General features: G+C 41.2%; 2 protein-coding genes across 4 annotated transcripts in view; both read left to right on the top strand.

The window, feature by feature from the left end:
• Positions 1–3,016: 3,016 nt before the first annotated feature.
• MTG1 (mitochondrial ribosome associated GTPase 1) lies at positions 3,017–12,277 on the top strand. The gene is made up of 11 exons (XM_061567446.1): positions 3,017–3,151; positions 4,117–4,183; positions 5,141–5,243; positions 5,654–5,740; positions 6,303–6,359; positions 6,921–7,011; positions 7,163–7,224; positions 7,757–7,853; positions 8,413–8,494; positions 10,700–10,812; positions 11,645–12,277. Exons 1-11 carry the CDS (start codon positions 3,058–3,060, stop codon positions 11,740–11,742), a joined length of 951 nt encoding a protein of 316 aa, XP_061423430.1. The 5' UTR covers positions 3,017–3,057; the 3' UTR covers positions 11,743–12,277.
• Positions 12,278–13,749: 1,472 nt separating this feature from the next.
• Positions 13,750–23,136, top strand: part of LOC133352068 (lysine-specific demethylase 4C-like) — a 35,253-nt gene continuing 25,866 nt past the window's right edge. For 2 of the 3 annotated variants that reach the window (XM_061567807.1, XM_061567804.1), the window contains exons 1-6: positions 13,990–14,126; positions 16,955–17,134; positions 19,305–19,480; positions 20,020–20,134; positions 21,325–21,518; positions 22,168–22,217. In XM_061567807.1, coding sequence (XP_061423791.1) covers positions 16,964–17,134; positions 19,305–19,480; positions 20,020–20,134; positions 21,325–21,518; positions 22,168–22,217 — 706 coding nt within the window. In that variant the 5' untranslated portion in view covers positions 13,990–14,126; positions 16,955–16,963. The other variant, XM_061567806.1, reaches the window with a different exon arrangement.

The raw sequence follows: 23,136 nt of genomic DNA, 5'->3' as shown, positions 1-23,136 counted from the left end.
ATGAATGTGTCCAGTAGTGATAACAAAACAAGGAACTCAACAAATGCATGAATAATACCGCCTTCAAATGGAAAATATAGTACAGGGGGGGGGGGGGGGGCAGATCTATTGTGGCCACCTTTGATTTCTCTAAAACGTAATGTGTTTCAAGTAAGAGTTATTTATCACAGAAATTAATATGCAAAAAAACATGTTAGGGGTCAATTGATTTTGGGTCACAAGACATCTGGACCATCTTGTGCAGTAGTAAGGCTCAACGATTAATCGATTCAAATCGAAATCGCAATTTGAAAAAATGCGATTAGCAAATCGCAAAGGCTGCGATTTTTTGCGATTTTAAAAGACCTATTACGTTCTGATTGGAATTATTAAATTATTATAACATTTTTATTTAACTTAACAATTGTTCTATGTTTGATTGTTCTATTTCAATTTAAATGTTTTAATAAATACATGTTGGAAGCAATTCATATCTTTTAAGTTCTCATCCTTACATTAGAATATACAGAGTAGTTAATATTTTGATGGTATTATGTGGTAATGCTCCATCACATGTTTTAAATATATTGCACAGTGAATATTGAACTGAAGCTTGACTTTAAAATTTTGAATCGCAAATCAAATCGCAATATCTGTCAGAAAAATCGAAATGAGATATTTTCCCCAAATCGTTCTGCCCTATGCAGTAGTTGGCGACTGCACTTTACACTGTGGGGCTTGATGAATGCAGTCTCCATCTCTTATCCACTCTATCTCTCTGACCTCCATTTGCTATGAGGAAGGGTCATTGCCCGAAATGTTGCGTATTATGTTTTCCCTTTTTAATGTATGTCGAACTTCTTTCGCACTCTACGTAGCCAACCATACTTATCGGAGGCGCAGTGTTATACTGGTAGGAACCTCCTGGTTACACCAGCCCACAGGGGAGTATTGTGTCCGTCGTGCAGAGAGGGGCTGGGTGGGGAGGGAGGGGAGGGTGGGGAGGGTGGGGCTGCGTGGGGAGGGTGGGGAGGGGCTGGGTGGGGAGGGTGGGGAGGGGCTGGGTGGGGAGGGTGGGGCTGGGTGGGGTGTGGGAGGGCTAGGGCTGGGTGGGGAGGGGCTGGTCACCCCGTGGTGCCCTTATAAAACTCAACGTTTAACCCGCGCTCACAGTCGGGCATATTTGCGGAATACACCACGCCGCCGTTGACCCTGGCCATTGACCGAGCATCCCAACGTTCCTACCAGCTCCCTCAGCAGGTATGTGTTTGACGTGTGCAGGCGCGTATCGTGGGGGGCCAGGGGGTGCGATAGCTCCCCCTACGAGTTGGGGCCCCCTTGACAACCACCATCAGATATGTTTTCAATAACAGTGGAAGAAAAAAAACGAAAACTCATTTAAAACCCCGTTTAAACAACTTTTTTTTAAATGAAAATGCGAACTCCCTTTCTGGGATATGTATTGTATTTGATACCGGTCAGTTATATTGCAAAAAGAGGTAACTAACGGAGCTGAAGTGGCTACATTTTTGCGAAGACGGAGCGCCCCCTACAGCGTTAAATGTTCGACACCGTGGGCGCAACGACGACGTGGATTGTGGCAAGTGGAGTCGCGATATATAATTGCCTCTCGGTGTGTCCGTGCGAGACAAACCACAACAATGGGGCCCCATCTCACACGTAATGTGTTGAGTTTGTTGTTGTTAGTTTTGCTGCCAACCCCCATATATCACCTTATGACAGACCAATTCACACCTTATAGGTCACCCCGTGCCCTTATAAATCTCAACGTTCATCATACAATGTCCCATCACAAGGGAGAAACGCAAACAAATAGACAAACAAAAGTGTGTGCCCGTAATTGAAACGGCTGTACACCGTGTGGACCTGAAAACTCAATTTCCCTGTACAAGAACACGGGGAAAACCCGTACGGGTTGACAGCTATTAGATTGACTACTCTTAGGTTTTTTCGGTAAAGTCACGTAGGTAAAAATAAAAAATAAAATAAAAATAAGAAAAATAATAGAAATAAAATTACATTCATAAAATTATAATTATTTTATTTATATTATTATTATGAATCCTTGCAGTCACGAAAGCTTCAAATCTAGAATTAGATTGACTGATTGCCGCACACCCCCTAGTCTGATAATTGCGTGACGACGCCACTGGACGTAACGAGTTGAGTTTGTTGTTGTTGTTGGTATTGCTTGTGCCCCACTGCCACCCCAATACCACCAAACAGATTCTAGATTTGAAGCTTTCGTGACTGAAATAATTCATACTCTTAGGTTTTTTCGGTAAAGTCACGTAGGTAAAAAGTAAATAATAAAAATAAATAATAAACAATTTTATTCTTAGGTTTTTTTCGGTTATTTTTATTGTACTTTTATTAATTTAATTTTTACCTACGTGACTTTACCGAAAAAACCTAAGAATATGAATCCTTGCAGTCACGAAAGCTTCAAATCTAGAAATAATCAATTATTTTATTTCTATTATTTTTTCTTATTTATTTTTAGTATTGAATTTTTTACCTACGTCACTTTACCGAAAAAAACCTAAGAATATGAATCCTTGCAGTCACGAAAGCTTCAAATCTAGAAATAATCAATTATTTTATTTCTATTATTTTTTCTTATTTATTTTTAGTATTGATTTTTTTTTACCTACGTGACTTTACCGAAAAAACCTAAGAATATGAATCCTTGCAGTCACGAAAGCTTCAAATCTAGAAATAAACAATTATTTTATTTCTATTATTTTTCTATTATTTTTTATTTTTATTATTGATTTTTTTTACCTACGTGACTTTACCGAAACAACCTAAGAATATGAATCCTTGCAGTCACGAAAGCTTCAAATCTAGAAATAAACAATTATTTTATTTCTATTATTTTTCTATTATTTTTTTATTATTATTTTTATTATTGATTTTCTTACTTACGTGACTTTACCTAAAAAAAAAGAGTACCAAACAGATTGTCTAGCAGTGGATAGACCATGGCTCACGATGACTCCTCCCCCTTCTCCACGTGCCTCCTCCTCCTCCCGCTCCGAAGCCCGCACCGGGAGGATGAGGCTGATCGCGACTCTTCGCTCCTTCAGGGAGACCTTCGACTTCGGCGGACGGGACGTGGCGTCGTGGTTCCCGCGGCACATGGCGAGGGGTACAAATTCCACATTCCCGTGTCGGGGCCGTGATTGTCCATAGCGGCGAGGACGCGTCTGTGGGGGGGTGGGGGGGGGTGGGGGGGGGTGGACGCCGCCTGCAGCCGGGCGAGGCGCGCCTATCGTCGGCATGCGTAGCTAGGAAAGGCCGTAGGCGCCAGTTGGGCCTGCTCCGGATGATTTAAACGAATAAAATGTCAAATACTTTTAAACTTTGTGACAAGTAACGTGTGCTTCTCTGGAAAGCTGAGATGCTGTGAGACTTTCAGAATTCGAGAACTGAAGTATTAAATATGAATTTGTGTGATGCTGTTCATTTGCCCTCTGGAGTAAGCATGCTCGCAAAGATAGTTCAAGTGCATTTATTTGGTATAGCCCTGTGAGCCATTCGGCTCTTGAATCGGGTGCAACCGCAACAAACAAAAAACAAAAACATGAACAAGAAAACATCTTAAAGTGACTATGTGACTAAGTGCAAACAGAAAATCCAAGAAAAGACAGCAAAATATTGCAGAAAAAACACCGTACACCAATGCTGTGTGCAAAAATCCCAGTGGGATGCAAGTCAAACAACAAAAACCACAAGACAACTTAGATTAAGGCCATCAGTCTAAACCATTGCCAGCCAACATCACCTACTTTTAACATGTACAAGACTTTTTGTCAGTCCACTGCTGGATAAGGGGCTTAAAGGCCTCCCCGCTTTGCAGGCTGAACGTGTAATTTGACCATACTACACCACAGTGGTAAACGCGCGTTGAAGGATGGTAACATTTCCGCAGATATGCTGTGATTTTTGCTGCACCGGCCTTTCCCAATGCTGCACAAGTATTGTCCACATTGATCTCAGCTTCGCTTTCCAGATCAGGCGAATTGCGTGTGAAATTGGTCGAAGTATTGTAATGCGTTGCTCCTACCCATTTGTGTATGCAAAGTATGTTGTGTTCTTTTTTGTGCGATACAGGTGTGCGCCAGATGAAGTCCATTCTACACAAGGTGGATTGTGTGGTGGAGGTGCACGATGCGAGGATATCCTTTCTTATTAAAGAACGACGCTTGTTATCATTACCCACACAACATAGCTCAGACACGTCAAATGTAGCATAGCAGAAGTAGCGTGGAGTTAGTTCAACATCACTGGGTTTCCAGTGATTTCAACCAAAGGATTTTGAATGTAATTATAATGGACTGTTAAAGAGCAGTTTAACACGGTGAATGGGAATAAGAAATGTTTATATTTTAATAAACAGGCAGGTGCATTCTACTAATTCTAATCTGGAAAACTCTGTGTGTGACGTAGCATTACACTGTTTAGTTTCATTCAACACAACCTGGTACATAAGCATCAAAATGCAAGTCCATGAAAACGTATCTCAAGACACCTAAGAGGGCACTTTATTGTGTCCGACGTCTGTATATTTGAAGTTGGCTTGTTCTCCCCGTGGTAGCGTGGATTTTTCTCTGGGTTTTCTCTCCACATTTAGAAACATGTGTTTAGAGTATTTGGCTGCTATACATTTCCACATTATAAGACACTTCTTTGGGCTATCATTTTTGACCAAGTCGCTTGTGAAAAAACTATATTAGCTCAGTGGGCCTTACCTGATAAAATAAAAGAAAAATAGTTTAATTTGGATATTCAGACAATTCACGTGTTAAGTATTTTACATGTTGGATGTAGACAACAAAGGACACTGATGCATATGCAGAAATAACCACTCCAGGTCAATTTAATAATCAGTTTATTTACTGCCGTATCTTCGCCACTTTTTCAGCGCAATGGATATGGGAATTCTACAAATCTGTGGTATACCAATGCTTGCCCCCAATGTGCTGGATTATAGATGTGTGCTACTTGGCCTGGCAACGCAGATGGATGCATATATTTCCGAAGATGAACTGGTGAGTTCCTGCCAGATGAAAATTACAGTTTAGTGAGTAAATGTGGAATCTTTTAGTAAAAATATTTCCTTGACAGAAATTCACATTCCGCTTTCTGGCCGGAACTTGCCTCTTCAGGAGGACCTTTCTGTGCGTCCACACCTGCTTGTTCTGAACAAAATGGACCTAGCAGACATGACTCAAAAACAGGTGAGTCGTCATTCTACAAACTTATTCTTTTCCAAGCAACAGTGCAACTGGCTGTGCAAATGAAACTATGGACCATATCGTAAACCATTGTGGTCTGTGCCCCTTCATTGTTGGAACGGCAAAACTACAGGAACTCTTTCCTGAAGACTTCTCGTGGCTAGATATCCTTGACATTGGCATTAGCTCCTGAACATATTGCCATAGGCAAGAATATAAATAGAAGTGGGTACATGTTATTTCATTAATCTTTTGCTTTTATGATTGCATATGTATTTTCACTCGTATCCAATTATGTTTTTTATAGAGTGTGCTCAAAGAAATGATTTCCATTTCTGTATAAGAATGTGCTATGGTTACAATGCGTAACATTAACTCTTGTAAGAGCATTATTGCATACCTTGTGCGTGCAGAGGGTTTTGCAGGAACTGGAGAAACGAGGTGTATCCAACGTCTTATTTACAAATTGTGCTGATGAGACAAGCTTCAGCCTGCGTAAGGTATGGTGATGTACAGAGACATTCAGAAGGGCAGGACACATATACTCTTATATTTTGTTATGCTTTACAACTGTGTAAGAGCAGTATGAGCTGGATTTGTTGTGAGGGTTATTTTTAACAAAAGTTGAAAGCTTTAATGCATTCGCTCTGGAACATGGGGTCTAGATAACGCTCCAATGCGAATTACCCTTCTGCTCTCAGGGACATACCCTTTTTAAACCATTCAAATTACATCAAAAGGTTTTCCAAACTTTGGAAACACCAGAGCCAAAAGTACTGTTTGCAAATATTCAAATGTATTTTGCTTTATGTCTTCTATACTTAATTCATTTCAAGGACAAATGAATATAAAAAAGTATTTCATAATCCATGCATCTGCATGCATTTTCTTCATTGTTTTAACAGGTGCTTAATATGCAATTTAAGTAAGATGAACATTATTTGTTCATTCGTCAATTTTGCGTACATTTTGTCATGCATCAACGATTGCCACTCAGTTACTATTACTGTACTGCGCTCCAGCAAGCCCCGTTGCCAGTTGCAAATTTTCGTTGTGTCCCAGGTGGTGCCGGCGGTGAGCAACCTGATAGAGCTGAGTCCACGCTTCAACCGAGTGGAGGTGCGGAACCTGTCGTGCCACATTCTCACAAGGGACTCTAGCGGGTGGAACAAAATATATCTAATTTTAATGCGCATGCTCCCCTGTGGTCAAGTTGTTGCAATGGAGATAAAAACATGGAAAATACGTTTCTCCTGTGTAATTGTTTAAAATAAATGAACGTGAAAGTGAATTCAAATTATCTCAAATGTATGCATGATTAATTGGTAAGAAATTAATGAGGACCATTTTCATGTTTTTGTGTTTATGCAAGTGAAGATTTCGCTAGTTAGGATGTTTATAATGCTTGTGTTCTATTTGCAAATGAAAATACGTTGTTCATACAACGTGTAATAGTGCCAGCTCCCCAAGATGCATGGCCATTCGGTGGTAATAGGTATTTGAACCGAGTCTGGATCTTTTCTAGGTTGAGCCAGCCAAAATAAGTGTTTTATGTGGCTGAGCACCATTATTACTCATTATCTCCTTGTGTCACGTGAAGGCTGATGAAGTGCCTACTAAACAGCAATTGCCCAATATGTTGTCCTGGCTAAAAGTGATGTTGTCTTTTGTATCTGTCAGGAGCAAGACTATAGTCTGATGGTGATAGGAATACCCAACGTTGGGAAGTCTTCATTCATTAATGCACTGCGAAGGCGTCATTTAAAAAGAGGTAACATTCATACTTGCAATGATTTTGTTGTGTTAACTTACGTAATAATACGTGATTTTTAGACTGCTTAATGAGTCGATTAAAAAGTTACAACTTTTAGAAAAACGAGCTTTTTTTACTTTAATGCTTTCTTGAATTCCTTGTCTTTTAGGAAAAGCATCTAAAGTTGGTGGGGAACCTGGAATTACAAAAGCCGTTCTCACCCGCATTCAGGTTGTTTTTGTTATTCATATCTTCTCCAGTTAGAACCAGACTTGCAAATGCTTATGCACAGCCAGTGGAATGACTTGCCTGCTCAACAATCACGATTGAAGAATCCATTGTTTTTCTTTACATGTGAACGGTAGCGCCTATAGTTGGCTGCAGGAGTTGATGTGCACGTATGTATATTAACTTTTTTCTCACTGTACTTAGCCAACCATGCTAATCAGAGGTGCGGGAGAAGGACACCAAACTAAACACCAAAAATGTCAATTCAATACAATGTGAAAATTGCAAGAAATATATTTTAGCACACTTCATGAGTTGAGGTTAATAATATATGAATGCATCATCCCGTTGTTACACCCCTACATATCGATTGACAACTAATTTCTTTAGCATTGCTTTTTGTGATTAGATTGTTGTCCTTTCCCCACACCTCCAATTATCATGGTTGGCTACGTGTGGTGCAAAAGAAGTTACATAGAGTGCTTTCATGCACACGTGTAAATGTGGGCTGGCTTTGATGTGTGTGTTTGTGCAGGTGTGCCAACAACCACAGATTTACCTTTTGGACACACCAGGAGTGATGTCACCACGTATCAAAAATGTTGAGGTCGGCATGAAGCTCGCACTTTGCGGTAATAAAGCTTTCAGAACCAAAGTATACTTTATTCTGTTCTTGAAGATGGTGAATCTAGCATGTGTGGCGTGGCTTTAGGTCCTGTTAAATACCTACCTAAATAAATGTATCTCCTTGAGCCACCATCTCTGAAGTAGGTCTGCATATGAAGGACGTTTTTGTACATGAACCACCCTTTTTTTGAGTCGAGTGCTGGATGAGGGCCTCCCCACACTGTGGTTCATGGGGTATTTTTGACTACACTTCACGCTGGTCAGTGAGGATTGGTAAAAGTGTGGAGCATAGACTTGGGAACTTCGAACAGCACAACAATGGAGTTTTCTGCACTGTTCACTTCTGGATACCTCATCCCCAGAGCAGCCGACAACAACCTGATGTGCACCAAAACAAGCACGCTCTCAACCCTGACTAGCTTTGGATTCCTCATGAGCTCAGGCAGTGATTGGGCCATAGGCAAGGGAAGGGAAAGATGGTTATTATTATTTGCAAAATGGTGACTTGGTCGATGTGTGAAGTGAATCCGCATGCATTTCGTACCCCCTTTGCTGTTGGAGTAGGCACCATTCTGGATCACCTGGTGGGGGAAGATGCCATTGCAGACTACCTGCTCTTCTCGCTCAACAAGCATCAGCTGTTTGGGTGAGGTCATTCAGCATTGTTCTTTGGGCTGGCACCTAGGTCTAGATTAATCGTCAAGACAAGGCATGTGATGATTGAATGAAATGACTATTTGATAAACATTTTTTTCTTTGTCTTGTTTTTTCCCAGCATTCATATTTTTTATACGTCTACACATTTCAACATATTAGCATACATGTTACAGCATATCATTTGTCACTGGGGTGACGATTCACTTCAAGAATCGATTTTTTTTTTCCACTTTACTGCCTCTTATATTGTTTGTGTTATATCCCACATGCACTTTGTTTTCTCCATTCTTCAAGATGTTGGATTAACATCTATAACTAGCTTGTTTGCCCGTCCTAGGACGGACGCTGTAATATTTACGAAAAAATTGAGCAGAGTATAATTGTATCTTGCATAAATGTAATGGCAGTGAATCTTGCACAAAAGTATGTCATCAAACACTTAACTGCATATCACTGTAGCACTGTATATAACTGACCTTCAATTTGTTCAAATTCACTGCTCTGATACTTTATTCTCTTCTGCTTTCGGTCACTGGGGTTGAAATAAATTAGATTTCGATCAAATATCTGGATAATCACCGAGAAATGTCTATTTTACCATAATGTAGAAGAATAAATTAGACTTACCTTTTGTCTCAAGTGCTGAATAAATAAATAAAGACACCAAATCCACTTAGTTGCTGAGTAGAATTATTTACTGGATTCACTTTCAATAAAGAAACGTCAAACTTAAAGCGCATTTGCGAAATTATTTCCGCTCGACCTTCTGCGAGTGTAAAAATCCACGCGCTCATGAATATTAATGAGGGGGGGGGGCAGCATGTGGAGTGACGTCACGCACGTTACACACAAACAGACATTCTTGCCTCATTATAGTAGTAATGCATTGTTCATAATTGATTCTTACATGCACGATTCAATACATTTCAAGCCTAGTTCATGTCATCAGTTGGCAACTTGAGCTCATTCCAGGATATGTGAAAAAAACACGTTCCTTCAGAGTGGGCAGGTAGGAACTTGGTTGGACAGCGCATTCGTGCACGACAGACAGACAAATAATCCCTGGTGGGCAGTGTGGAACCTGTTGTTCCTACCTTTATGTATACAAGATAACTTGACTTTAGGTAGCCAGGCAGACAGCCCCCTGAACTATCGCCCCCCCCCTCCCTTAGGCCCCTCCCCCCTTAGGCCCCTCCCCTGACCCCCTTTCCCTTAGGCCCCTCCCCTGACCCCCCCCCCCATATCCTCAGGCCCCTCCCCTGACCCCCCTTCCCTTAGGCCCCTCCCCTAACCCCCTTTCTGTTAGGCCCCTCCCCTGAGCACTCCCCCCATATCCTTAAGCCCCTCCTCTGACCCCCCCTCCCTCAGGCCCCTCCGCTGACCCCCCTCTCAGGCCGCTCCCCTGACCCCCCCCCCTCAGGCCCCTCTCCTGACTCCCCCCTTCTTTAGGCCCCTCCCCTGACCCTCCTCCCTTAGGCACCTCCCCTCTCCGTACCTGGCAGTAGGTCTCCACCAATCAAAGAGCTGTTTGTAAGGTCTCCACCAATCAAAGAGCTGTGTGTATTATATATTATGTACGACAGACAGACAGTCAGACAGACAGCTAAATAATCCCTGGTGGGCAGTGTGGAACATTGTTCCTCCCTGTATAAATACAACATAAAAGATATTCTTATTCATAAAGTTGTCTGGTTAAGTTTGATTCCAAACGTATAAATTTTGACTTAACTTTCGTGACTGCAGGAATTCATATTCTTTGGTTCTTTCGGTAAAGTCACGTAGATAGAGCATGGGCGGTGCAGCAATGCCAATGCAGCAGCAATGCCAATGCAGCAACAATGCCAATGCAGCAAGAATGCCAATGCAGCAACAATGCCAATGCAGCAATAATGCCAATGCAGCAATAATGCCAATGCAGCAACAATGCCAATGCAGCAGCAATGCCAATGCAGCAGCATAAAATAAATCATCAGCAAAAATAATACTTTTTTTTTTTAATAAAACTAAGCTAAAATTACACAGGCCTTTGCTTTGTTCTGGAAATGTTGTACCAGCCAACCGGTATCTTTACATACCATTTGGTGGTAGCTCAAACTGGCATTAATGGCAAACAAAACACCGACATTTGTATTGTAATGTTCCTACATGGTAGCGTTATGTTGAATGGTGTTTTGGCCATGTGTGTGTTGGACAGGTACGTGGAACATTACGGGCTTGGGGAGCCGCAGGATGACTTACAAACCGTGTTGAAGCACATCGCTGTGAAGCTGCACAAAACACGCAGAATGAAGGCCTTAACAGGCGTGGGTGAGTGGTGGCACGCACCGAACTGCCACATCACCCGGCGCTGCATGCCTTCCCGTCCCTCAGAGGCACAGCCACCTGCAGTGTGAATTGTAACTCTTGGGTGTTACAATATAGGCTTAATGACGCTAACCTATTTAAAGACCACGGGATATTCAGAATATTTTCCTGGAGAAATCCGATGAGCTATGAAGCTCTTTTTCACAGATATCCAGTCGGGGCAGGTCAGAGTTGCAACAACAAAGAATACAAAACAACTATAGGACTGCTAAATGTAGGAAGGATAAGCAAATCACGAAAAAAACTTCTATAATAACAAACAGGCTTGTATTATTAACAACGTTTAGTTTGCCTCCTGACATGGTTTACGATTTTCTGTAAAACGAAATGATTTTCCAAACACTAGCCAAGTTAAATTGTATATCACAGCATATCCATAGAAATTGAGTAATGTAATTTCAATAATTGAATTGTATTCCTTAACAGCTCATTGGTGTTTGTGTACTTTGTGATATATGCCTTGTTTCCACCATAATCTATTAATTCAAGCTTTTTACGATTCTATGGAATTTATCAAATGAAGATTAAGCTTTCTCATTCACAAATGCACCATAAATGCATTTACATGAGCAAATCTAAAATCCTGTAAAAATGTTTTATCCCAAGGACACATTTTTTCGAAGGACTTTTTCCAAATTATGAATCAAATAAACGGCAAGTATTCAAATAAAAGAGTGAACCTGATATAAGGTAACTGTGTACACTGTCGCTGTTTGCTTTTCATGTTAAAGTGACATAATAACAACATTGAGCACTTCCCCTTTTACCGTTGCAGGAAACATCACCATCACAGTTCCCAACTACAGCTTGGCTGCGTTCAATTTCATCCGGGCATTTCGTAATGGGCTGCTGGGACGTATCACATTGGACTGACATTGGAATGTATGTGGTTCATACTAAATGCAAATGACCGCCTCCTGGAAGGGCTGCATGGACTTTTGTATGATTACCAATGGAGCCATTTTAAATGTTTGCTACACGTCCCTGGAATGGATGAAGATATAAACTACGGAGTGGCAGGCAAAGGATGGAAAGCATTCCAGAGGATAACCACCGCGGAGATGGAGTGATGAAATCGGCTGTGTGCAGTTTCCGCGTGAATTGTTGCAGGACAAATGATGGTGTTTGTTAATAAAGGGAGACCATTCAGCTTTGGTATGATCCTAGCTGATGGTGATAATGGTTTGTACCTTTCTGCTTCTGCTGACCTGACTGCCTTTGGTAGAAATCTGAATTTTAAAATGTTTCTCCGGTAATAGAAACCCAGTGCTGAAATATAAAGTCAAGAAGCAACACGTGGAGAAAGGCTCTGTGACAACTGATTGGTACGATCATAGATGGTTTTGGTAAGATAATAATTGTAAGGCTATATTTATTACAATATATTAAAGCGAATTTTTTTTACATTCACAGTTGAATGCGTACATGTTTTGGCACGGTGAATGCATGTGAACAAATGGGTGCATATTTTGTAAAAGATATTGAATCCAAATAAGTTAAATCACATTTAAGTGCAAATCAAACTTTTAATCACTGTAAAAAGAACAGTCCACTAACGTTCAGTGCATAGGAACGTAATACCGCATTCGTATAACACCTTTCCCTGTGTTTTTATTCATTTTATTCATTTGGGAGTGTTAATTCCGGTCGGTGGGCGACACATTTTATAACACCGAACTCATGCGTTGTCGTAGAGCATCAAGATTAGAACAGTACATCACACGTGTAGATTTGAAGCTTTCGTGACTTCAAGGATTCATGCTCTTAGTCACCTACGTGACCTTATCACACCTGTAGTCTACTGTAAGCAGAACTAAGTTGTCTCCATTAAAAACATCCTTTAAGAAAGTAAAAAAACGGTTTTATTTTAAAGTGCACTAAAAAGTAAGTACAGTAACTCGATTGGACAACGGGAAGCGGACGGCATCTTCATTACACGAGACACGTGGCCCACGCCTGCTGCTTGGGCGAGGCTATTCCAGATTCGGGACCGCAGCGTTTTTCACCTCCACACAATAATTCTAGATTTGAAGCTATATATATAATTAATATGCCGTCCATGAATTGTTTTTTATTGCTTGAAAGGAGGCAATTAATTGACGAATTGATGCCGATTTTAATACAGGCATGTATTGTCACCGAATCTGAGTACGTGCAAAATGTTTAATTGATTGGGCAACAGGAAGTAGACTAACTTTAGATTACAAGATTTGAGTTCGAAAAGTTTTTGGTTTGGCCATGTTGTTTGTTGTAGTACGGAGTGTAAGACTGATGTCCTTAATCTAAGTTGTCTTGTGGTTGTTGTTGTTTGACTTGCATCCCACTGGGATTTTTGCAGTGTTGGTGTACGGTGCTTTTTCTGCAATATTTTGCTGTCTTTTCTTGGATGTTCTCTTTGCACTTAGTCACATAGTCACTTTAATGTTTTCTTGTTCATGTTTTTTGTTGTTGCGGTTGCACCCGATTCAAGAGCCGAATGGCTCACAGGGCTATACCTAATCAATGAACTTGACCACGACACAGCTTTCAAGTTCAGTAAAACCTTTGAAAAAATAACCATCTGCCTCGGCTTTCGCAATACCCATGAATTGAATTACATCGGGCACACGTTCAGGTTTAAAGGTGCTAATCTCACGCAGCGTTTTGAATACTGGAATCCAGAAAAAATATATATAACACAATTGAATCCAAGCGTACCACTGAGTGTACAGGCATGTTCACACGCAAAGCATGTTTAGTCACGTGACCCCCATCCGCAAGCCACGTGACCCACCAAAAAAACCGAAACGGGCATTGGCCTCAGCGCGCGCATGCGCAGTGCGGCTCCGTGTCGGTCGGCGGAGGGATATAGTTCTGCGTAAAGCGCCTCCGCTCCTATTTATCCTCCATTATCCGTCGCCGCGGCTTGGTTCGGGTAGGTCCTGAAGGGTCCGAGACCACCATCGTCCCCCCCAAAATTAACGTTAAAGTATTGTGTTCCTCGTATATAGACGATCCCCCCACCCAGGAGTCGCCGTCGTCGAGGCCGATAATTCCCCGAAGAAGCTGCGGTGCCCCTTCGGGAGGGGGGGATTCATTCTCTCGTGCGGACGGACTCGGTAGCGTCGAGTGACGGTAAGTGGGCGCATCTATCAACGTAGGCGGCGTAAGCTTCCCCTGTCGTCTTCTGAAACGTTCATCGTCTGACACGTTTTCATTTGAGCACCGTCGTTTGAATCGGAGCTTGAGGACGCGAGTCGAAGGCGACTTGCGGCCAGGTAACAACATCGAGAGACGCCCAAGCGATTGCAGTCTTCCCAAGTCGAGGCTGAGGGGGGTTAGCGGACTAGGCCTCTACGGCCTCCTCCGCGTTGACTCCTCGCGTTTGATAAATCAACACAAGTTTAAACGTTTTGTAATAATCGCGGGGCGACGCGGCTTATTTGCGTCGTTGTCGTCTCGCCGCCGTTACTTTGTCACTTGAGAGAGAGTTGCCTTTTTGTTTAACGCTTTTTGGAACGAGGGTTGGACTGAGGCCTCCAGAAAGAGGCTTGCGAGTGCCAAGCCCACGGGCCCTTAACGGGAGATGTTTTAAAAAACGAAAACCGGCGGCATCGCTTAAGAGTGCACGATTTTGGTTCGGCGACTTTATACGCGGTAACGTTTCGCGTTTGTTGAAGAAAATGCCATTTGTTTTGTTATCTAGAGCGTCTCGAGTCCATCTTCTTGGTTCTTTCGGTAAAGTCGCGTATAAGGGAAATAATAAAATAATATAAATATAAAACAATATTGTTTCCCTTCTACGTGTCTTTACCGAAAGAACCAAACATATGAATTCCTGCAGTCACGAAAGCTTTAAATCAAAATTTAGTTTCGAGTCCCTTTAAACGATTTGGGGTTCGCGGCGCGGCCGCCATTGCGAGCTGAACGTAAACACGGCGAGTTCTGAGCCCACGCACTGCGGATCCACTGCTTGATGCCCCAACTACCTCGTGTTTTTGCGCATCGTGTGGGTTGTTTTGTTGGCCGTACCTCGTGTCGTTCTTTGCGGGTTGAAGTACACGTGTTCTCTTGCCTTTGACGAAGGAAAGTGACTTGTTTACACGCGTTTGTAAGGGTGGTATGTGACCTTATACATACGTGTTAACGTCCATGCTTATTAAAGGATTTTCCTTTAAGATGCCCATGCAGTGTATGTACATTTTAGCGTGTGCGTTATTTTTATTAGATATGCTTATCCCTTCATTGGTTTACAGTGTGTGTAGTTTTGTGTGTCCACGTTAAGCGTTACAGTTTAGTGTATTTGAGTTACTTATTTAACAATTAACAATGGATGTAACTTTTGAAGACTTCGATTTGTTGACCAATGAGGTTGCTAGATTTCAGTGCAGCCCGTAGACTATAGTATATACAGTAGTAACGGAACAGTAAATGTGGGCCCATGTCCTTGACCACCAGGATCTACTGTGGAGCTGATCTGCCCACTGACCACCGGCTTATTATTTCTAAGACTTGTCCACTGCGGTGGTGGGCGTTCACCTAGGAGCGCATTCAAACCTGGTCTCGGCTAGCTGATGAAGGTTGCAAGCAAGATTGCCATCATTTATTAATAATACGGCGCCGACAGTTGCAGTTGTTAATTTCGTCGACAAATATGTACCAATTTAATTCCCAACTATATGATTAATTTGTTTCCCTGAGGAAATTCGATTCAAATATGTATCCTCGTGAATACAACTGTCTCTTGGCAGGTGGAGGGTCACGTGTATCTAAGTACAGTATGTATAATCTACATACATTTCGCTAGGCTGAATAGTAATTTTGTTGTTAGCGTGGTTTGAATACTATACTATAGAGTACAGTGTATAAATCGGATGGCTTTCGCCTTATTAAGCTAAAGCTAACATCGCCATCGGCCATTGTCAATCTACTGCTGGATTTAGGCCACGCCACAGAGCACCTGCCGTATATACGAGTTGTTTTAATAGTTAATTTATTCGGCTAATACTCTTTACGCTTGATTTACGAATGATTTTGTTTAACGCAATGCGCAGTGCTTGTGATGCAATGCCCCGCCCCCCAACTCGGCTCTTTTGCAACACGGCGTGTAAATATTTCAGTTGTGTTACAAACGTAGGGAATACTAAACCCACAATGGTTATTTATGCTGTTGTCACTTTTGCACACCATTGTGTGCGAATTTGAACAGAGTAGCTTAAAACAGTTCTTTAAAGTTGTGCTCAGAACTTGCATTATCCAGTGACCTCCCCCCCTCCCCTGTTGGGTTTTAAACGCGTGAAAAATTGTCCATGTATTTATTGAACAGCCCTTCGGAAGATGAAAGGACATCAAATGTATACGTATTGCCAAAAACGTTTCGTATTCCAAAAAGAGGCTACAAATGTACACATTTTGTAGAATAAATGCCTTTTTAGGACGCAGTTGAGTAAAAAATAAGGTGCACATGTAAGGGATCCCCGTACAGGTCCCATTTTGATACTGCCAACAAGGTCCCAGGTCCCATTTTGGACGCATTGTGTTTGATACAACAGGCCTATTGAACGGCACACGTTTTCAGCCCCTCTCTAAGTTACGTACCCAATGTCCTTATCTAGTCCATTCAAATCGCATTGAGGGGCGGAATTGTGATGCAAAGTTGTGCGTTGCCGGTTGGCAAGAAGAGTAGCTCTGGAAACGTTGTTTGACAAAGGACCAGTGGCGCCACTTGGTGTGCGGTGTTAGCATATTTACTTGTGTATTAGAACGTCTTGCGTGCACCGTATGTAGCCAACTGCTAATTAGAGGTGCGGGGGACGGAAGAGAAACTAAACACACAAAAAACAGATAATTGATTGATAATTATTACTTTGATGGCTTGGGGGGGCCCTTTATCCAGCAGTGTACTGGTCATAGTTGATGATAATGTTTATATACTCACCATATTCCCAAGAGAATAAGGCAGGATAAGTAAAATAACATGACAAAATAGTTCAACCAAACGTTGCTTACTAGATAAGTAATTTAGGGTGGTGATGGGTAATGTGTCTTTTTTTATACATGCCGTGCATTTGTTTTAATGCTTCTCATCCTCGCCGTGTTTTTACAGGAGGGAGCTATGGCGTCGACAAGTGCACCACCGAGCACAATGGTGCCGGAGAGCACTGGCCCACCCAATCCCAACTGCAAGATCATGACGTTTCGGCCGACGCTTGAGGAGTTCCGCAACTTCTCACGCTACGTTGCCTACATTGAATCGCAGGGCGCGCACCGCGCCGGGCTCGCCAAGGTACCCACCCAGGAAGTTCCCCCCCCCCCCCCAGCCTGAGTTGAGCATGGATTGCTATGTCCTCCATGCGTACGTTGAACTTTTTTCGCACCCTATGTAACCATCTGTGCTAATCGGAGGTGCGGGAAAGGACGAAAAACTTAAACACAATGAGCAGTTCTAAAGAAATTAATTTTCAGTCTAGATTTAAACGTGCATAGCTCCAGTAGCTTCCTAATATTGAAAGAAAGAGTTCCAGAAGGCTGCAGACGCAATCTAACACAACAATTATTGTCAATCAGGAATCACTATGCTGGTCTTTTAAAGTTTAATCAGAGTTACATTTAGCTAGGGTTTAGATCCATGAATTGAGTTTGGGCACAATAAGAACCTCATTACCCTCAAGTCGATTTGCATATTATCCCCTATGCATAAAAATGCAAACTCTCCTTGTGCCCAATTAAATACATCACCTGACATCACTGACTACCCAACTTCCAACTACCAAAGCTTGAATATTTTCTTAAGAGTGCTAGTTCAGCAATATGTTCAGATTTACCTTTGATGATGGTGACAGTGCAAATACTGCACAATGTCATATCTATTAACTGTCTGCTCTGTCTTATAATAGCAATATACACAGGAAAGCCTCTCTAAGTATTAAGACTTTACATTGTTCCCAATTTCATTAATTAGTGGCAAATGGTAGTACAGTAAAACCTTAGATTGCAAACATAATTCGTTCCGGAAACGTGTTTGTAATCCAAAGCACTCGTATATCAGTTGTGATCACGTGACGCTCGGCAGACAAAGCATATACACGTACTACTCATTGCAAGACCTCGCTCGTTTATCAAATTAATATTTATTTTAAAATGTTGCTCGTCATGCAAAACACTCGCAGACCAAGGTACTCGCAATCCAAGCTTTTACTGTAATTGCTAAATCCATAAAACCCACATGTTAGGAAATAACACTCAAAGCTCTGTGTTTATTCATGTATCCATTACTATAATGCCATCTGGGCACCATACAGCGCAAGCCTTAAGCATGTGATATTCCCAGGCAGTCTTCCATGTTAAGTACTAACCAGACCTGCTTATCTTGCAATATCTGATGAGATTAGGCACATGTTTATTTTGGTCAAAGTCAAGGTAATGTTACTTTTCAGAGTGGTGATTTCTAACATTTTCTTTCATTTACCTATAAAATTAAGGCATAATACAAGGCAATGAATGAAGATGTTATGTTGTGCTCTATGGCGTGACTGTACAGTTGAACACACTTAATATAGCTCTAATGTCCTGGGATTAAATGAGCATCACTTGGGATAATAAAATGAGCTTGCGTGCTTTTTCCATTCTGCCCAGCCTGTTGTGCCCAGTAGATTTTAGTTAATTGCATGGAAATGCATCCCTTCACATACATACGATATCTGCCAACTTAATCAAAAAGAGTTTCTTGTATTTTTGGTCACCCTCAATTCCACTAAACATCAATTTTCTGTGATTTTTATCCGCAATTTTCGAAATGACATTGAATTTATCATGGTTTTACTTTGCTAGAAATTGTGTTTTTTACTCAATATTTTAGAAATAATACTGTAGACCAGGAGCCCACAATTCAAATTATGGTGCGTTTTATTGGTAGAATATCTGAAGTGCAGACTGTCCAATATAAAACACAGATGGAGTGGTAACTTACAAAGAACGATATATTTCACTGCACCAACACATAAACCACCAATATTGTGAAAAACTATTTTTTATCTGAATTGTGGTCAACTGATAGCAGATCACTGTGGTATAGTGGTTGTGACAATCACTCAAGCACTGGCTTTTAAACTTTCCACCACATTGTGCCAGACCTCATGCATGTATGCAATATATATTTGGATGTTTCTTTCCGATGCTAATTTTGTCACGTGCACTTTTTGTCAAGGATTTTAAAAACGGTAATGATTATTCGCATAATTGGGTGTGCTAAAGAAATAAAAAGTAATTGTCATCGAGCACCAGAGAATTGTGTTTTAAAGATTTGGTAGTAATATAGTGGTGAATTTTGTCAGTGCCACGTAGAGGTTGGTATGCAGTGTTCCGTTACTTGTGAGAAAATGTTTAGGAAAGCTGCTTGCCCATTTGTTTCATAGCTATATGGATTATAATTGTATTTATCTGATCCCGTTTCACAGGTGATTCCTCCCAAAGAGTGGAAACCTCGAAATAATTATGACAACATTGACGACCTGGTCATCCCGGCACCGATCCAGCAGGTTGTAACAGGCCAGTCTGGCCTGTTCACACAGTACAACATTCAAAAGAAGCCCATGACTGTTGCAGATTACCGCCGTCTCGCCAACAGCGACAAGTGAGAAAATCTTCAATGTTGTCCATAACTCATTGAGTGTTCTTTTTATCATAGCTGCCTTGGGAATGAGACACGTAATTTGTTTTTTGCTGCTGAAAGTCTGTCATAATTCAATGTTGTGTTTGCAATGCAGTTGATGAATTGTGCTGCATATAACAATAGTTGGAATTTATTTCCTAGGGCTTTTTTTTACATGTACAGAAGGTTTTTAATCCAAAAGTGAGATTGAATCCTAGCACATATTACACGAGCAGGCAGAACTTGGTGTGATAAGTCACAATGATTTGTGTGTATATATTAGTCAGTCTCAGAATTTAATTTCGGAGGATTGTAAAAAGGCACAGTGGAAAATTGTCACGTAAAAAAACGTAACTCTAGTCTGTTAAGAATGTGTGCATCAAAGCAGTATGATGAAGGTTATTAATAATAATGTTTTGTATCGTGCTAAGATGCTCTGGAAAGTAAAGTATGGATCTAGATGTGTGGCACTTAATCATTTCAAATGTCATTGCTTAACGATGCTCTCCTTGCTGTTTCAGGCACTGCACACCAAGGCACCAAGACTACGATGACCTGGAGCGGAAGTATTGGAAAAATCTTACCTTCGTGGCACCAATTTATGGTGCCGATATCTGTGGGTCGCTTTATGATGAGGTACCTGTGCAAATGCATCGCAAAATTTTCCTAAACATGTACCTTTTGAAATTAAGTTCATGTTGTATCATCTAGGATGTTATCTTTCATCAAGGATACGGGTAATTGAGCATCAATGTACCCACTAACTTCTGACCCTCTAGAACAAATTCAATTGCAACTTTACAGGGTAATGGTTAACAATAACGCCATTAAAGTAAAGTGCAATTCAAGGCAAATGCAATCGTCATATTTTGCATCCTGGGCTCTTCGTCACAACTTTAAGGCTTTGTTAATGAAAAGAAGACTTAAAAATTAAAGCCATGCATATTTTTTCGGCATGAGCTGTCTTGCTGTGAGATTTTCTTATGGTAACTACAGTGACATCACTGTTGCGAGCTGTGTCAGTTGTCCTTAGCTGTAGATTTTAACGTCCTAAAACTAACCTTTCATTTAATTAACTAATCCACGCATGTCAGACAGCATGAGAATGCACAACCTAGTCATATATTTACCAGAAAGAGCAATTAGTTTTTTTACACGCTTATATTTAACTTACTCCGTCTGTTGTCGTTGTCGTCAGTGTCGTATCCTCAAATCTTGTAACTCAATTTTAACCCACTTCCCAATGTGGTTTCCACTGAAAACTTGGTATACTTATGTCATACTGATGACAATACTATATTCTATAAAAAATATTTATTTTGAAACATTTATTTTTATGTTTCGGCTTGGGTCTAATTGTCCACGCTCATCAAACCTTGGCTGTAAATCACCACGGTCCCTTGCGTTATGGCAAGCTTTGTGGCCACTTCCTGGAGTCGTGGAGTTCTGCCATTACGAGTAAGGGTACATTTCATTAAAGCGTGTTTAAAAAATTATTTTTAAATATTACTTATTTGGGTTGCATCTCCCTTAAAAACAGAAACGGTACCATATTGAGTTGTGTATTAACCATGCAATGATTCATCCCTCCAGTAATACAACTATCATGATGCATGGACACCATTATGTTAAATAATCAATTCTATATTATCTAATATGTACCGTCTTATTTATTTAAGTTTGTTCCATCTCATTTGTACAGTTCGCTTCATTTGCATATCCATATTTACAACATGCATCATCAGTAAACATACTTGCGAATGCCCAATTTCCTGCATCGTGGGTAAGAATAATTTAATAATGGAATCAATATTTTGTCTTCACAGGATGTGGAGGATTGGAACATTGGTCACCTGAACACAGTCTTGGATGTTGTGGAGCAGGACAGTGGAATCACCATTGATGGTGTTAACACACCGTACCTTTACTTCGGCATGTGGAAGACCACATTTGCCTGGCACACAGAAGACATGGATCTGTACAGCATCAACTACCTGCATTTTGGGGAACCCAAGTCCTGGTACATTAAAACTAATTGCTACTTTTTGGTTGCCTTTCCTACATTTATTCCAGTTGTGTGATCAAAGGCATTTCTTGAGATGGAGAGTATCTATTCAAAACTCAGAGCAGTGTGTCACTATTAGAGAATGGCCCGTGGAAATAGATTGTAGAACTGCTAAATCCATTCAAGTCTCATCTTTATCTAGATTGTCTATTCACGTACACTCTGCTGCAGAGTGTTTATCTCATCAAAAAACGTCATCTCTTGATAAGATATCCGGTTTGTTTGGAGGGTTTATACTGTATCTGAACACTGATCTAGTACTGTTGAGGTCCTGGGTTAGAGTCTGCAACCAATCTGTTTTCATTGTAGTGAGTTAATGGCCTCTCCCGGTGACATACAAGTATTGCAACTATTTATAATATGATGTGATGCACAGCTTTCTGCAAATTAGTGGAAATTGTTTCTGACAACATGATGTTGATATCACAATTAGACCACCTGGAACACACAGCTTAGTTGTGCATCTGCAAAATAAGAGCATCCCTTTTTTATTATGCTGTTCTGATGCCGACAACAGCAAGTGTGTAAAGTTACGTTTTGTGGGAAGCTGCTTGGAATTTCTGCAACCCAAGGCTCACTTAACCTCCTCTCCCTCCCCCTGCAGGTACGCCATTCCCCCAGAGCACGGGAAACGACTGGAGCGTCTTGCTAAAGGTAAATCAAAAGTTATCGACATTCCTCCCCTGCAGTGGTGGTGTACTCATTGACTATTATGGGTGTAATGTAGACCTGGGATATCCAATTATTTCAGTAGTTTATTACTACATTAGTGGTCCGCTGGATGGGAGGTGATGGAGCAGGACATGGATCTGTCATTGGCAATGTCGGACGCATCGCAGAGTGTGACTTACAAGGGGGTTTCCTGCATTCAGGAGAAAGGATGTTGTGGCAGCTGCCATTTTTAAGGGGGCTCGAGTAATTTATCACAAAAGTAGTCGATCAAAATTTTTCTTGGATAAACTAAATCCTCATCTATCGTCTTGTGTCCTTTCATACTTTTGTGAGCTCAATTGCAAGACTTAATTCCTGCAAGCAATGACCTCGTAGTTGGTTGAAGATGATATACGTTTTTTGGAATTCAGTGGTGTTCTAAGTTACTGTGAATCCCATGGGCAGCACATCTAACCAATTAATATGTATAGTGCTCAATCACCACACAAATCAGGACAGAAATTAGGACTTAAGCCAGCCAGCACTGAATAAGACTTCATTGCATTGGGTGCATCAGACGTTACAGAAACCCATCTAGAAAAAGAGGATGCCCAAGGGGAACTTAGATTAATAGTATACGACTGGGCGTGCTTTTATGTTTAGTTTTGTTGTCCTTCTCCCGCACCTACAATTAGCATGGTGTGCGACAGAAGTTCTAGGTACATACAAATCACAACCACCTGATCTATATGAATGAGCACCGGACAAGGTGGAGGAAAATCGCAACCAGTGTCCTGTCGGTAGACAAGATGTGACCTAGCGGTAGCGTATATTTAAGCTAACCCAGCTTAAATATACGCTGCCAAGCCTGGCGGTGTTCATTCAGACGCTGTCTTTCCGACAGACCTGTTCTTCACCTGAG

The sequence above is a fragment of the Lethenteron reissneri genome, chromosome 39 (genome assembly GCF_015708825.2).
Source record: "Lethenteron reissneri isolate LAM-NWPU_2019-01 chromosome 39, ASM1570882v1, whole genome shotgun sequence".
Classification (NCBI taxonomy): Eukaryota; Metazoa; Chordata; class Hyperoartia; order Petromyzontiformes; family Petromyzontidae; genus Lethenteron; species Lethenteron reissneri.
Note: the sequence above shows the minus strand (reverse complement) of the source record. Positions and strands in the feature narration are given on the sequence as shown.

What these genes read in the sequence shown, in the direction of transcription:
- MTG1 (XM_061567446.1), top strand. Translation starts at nt 3,058, where the DNA reads ATGAGGCTGATCGCGACTCTTCGCTCCTTCAGGGAGACCTTCGACTTC. An exon ending in CCCGCGGCACATGGCGAGGG is followed by an intron (nt 3,152 to 4,116) that starts GTACAAATTCCA and finishes TGTGCGATACAG; the next exon opens with GTGTGCGCCAGATGAAGTCC. An exon ending in CAAGCTTCAGCCTGCGTAAG is followed by an intron (nt 5,741 to 6,302) that starts GTATGGTGATGT and finishes GTTGTGTCCCAG; the next exon opens with GTGGTGCCGGCGGTGAGCAA.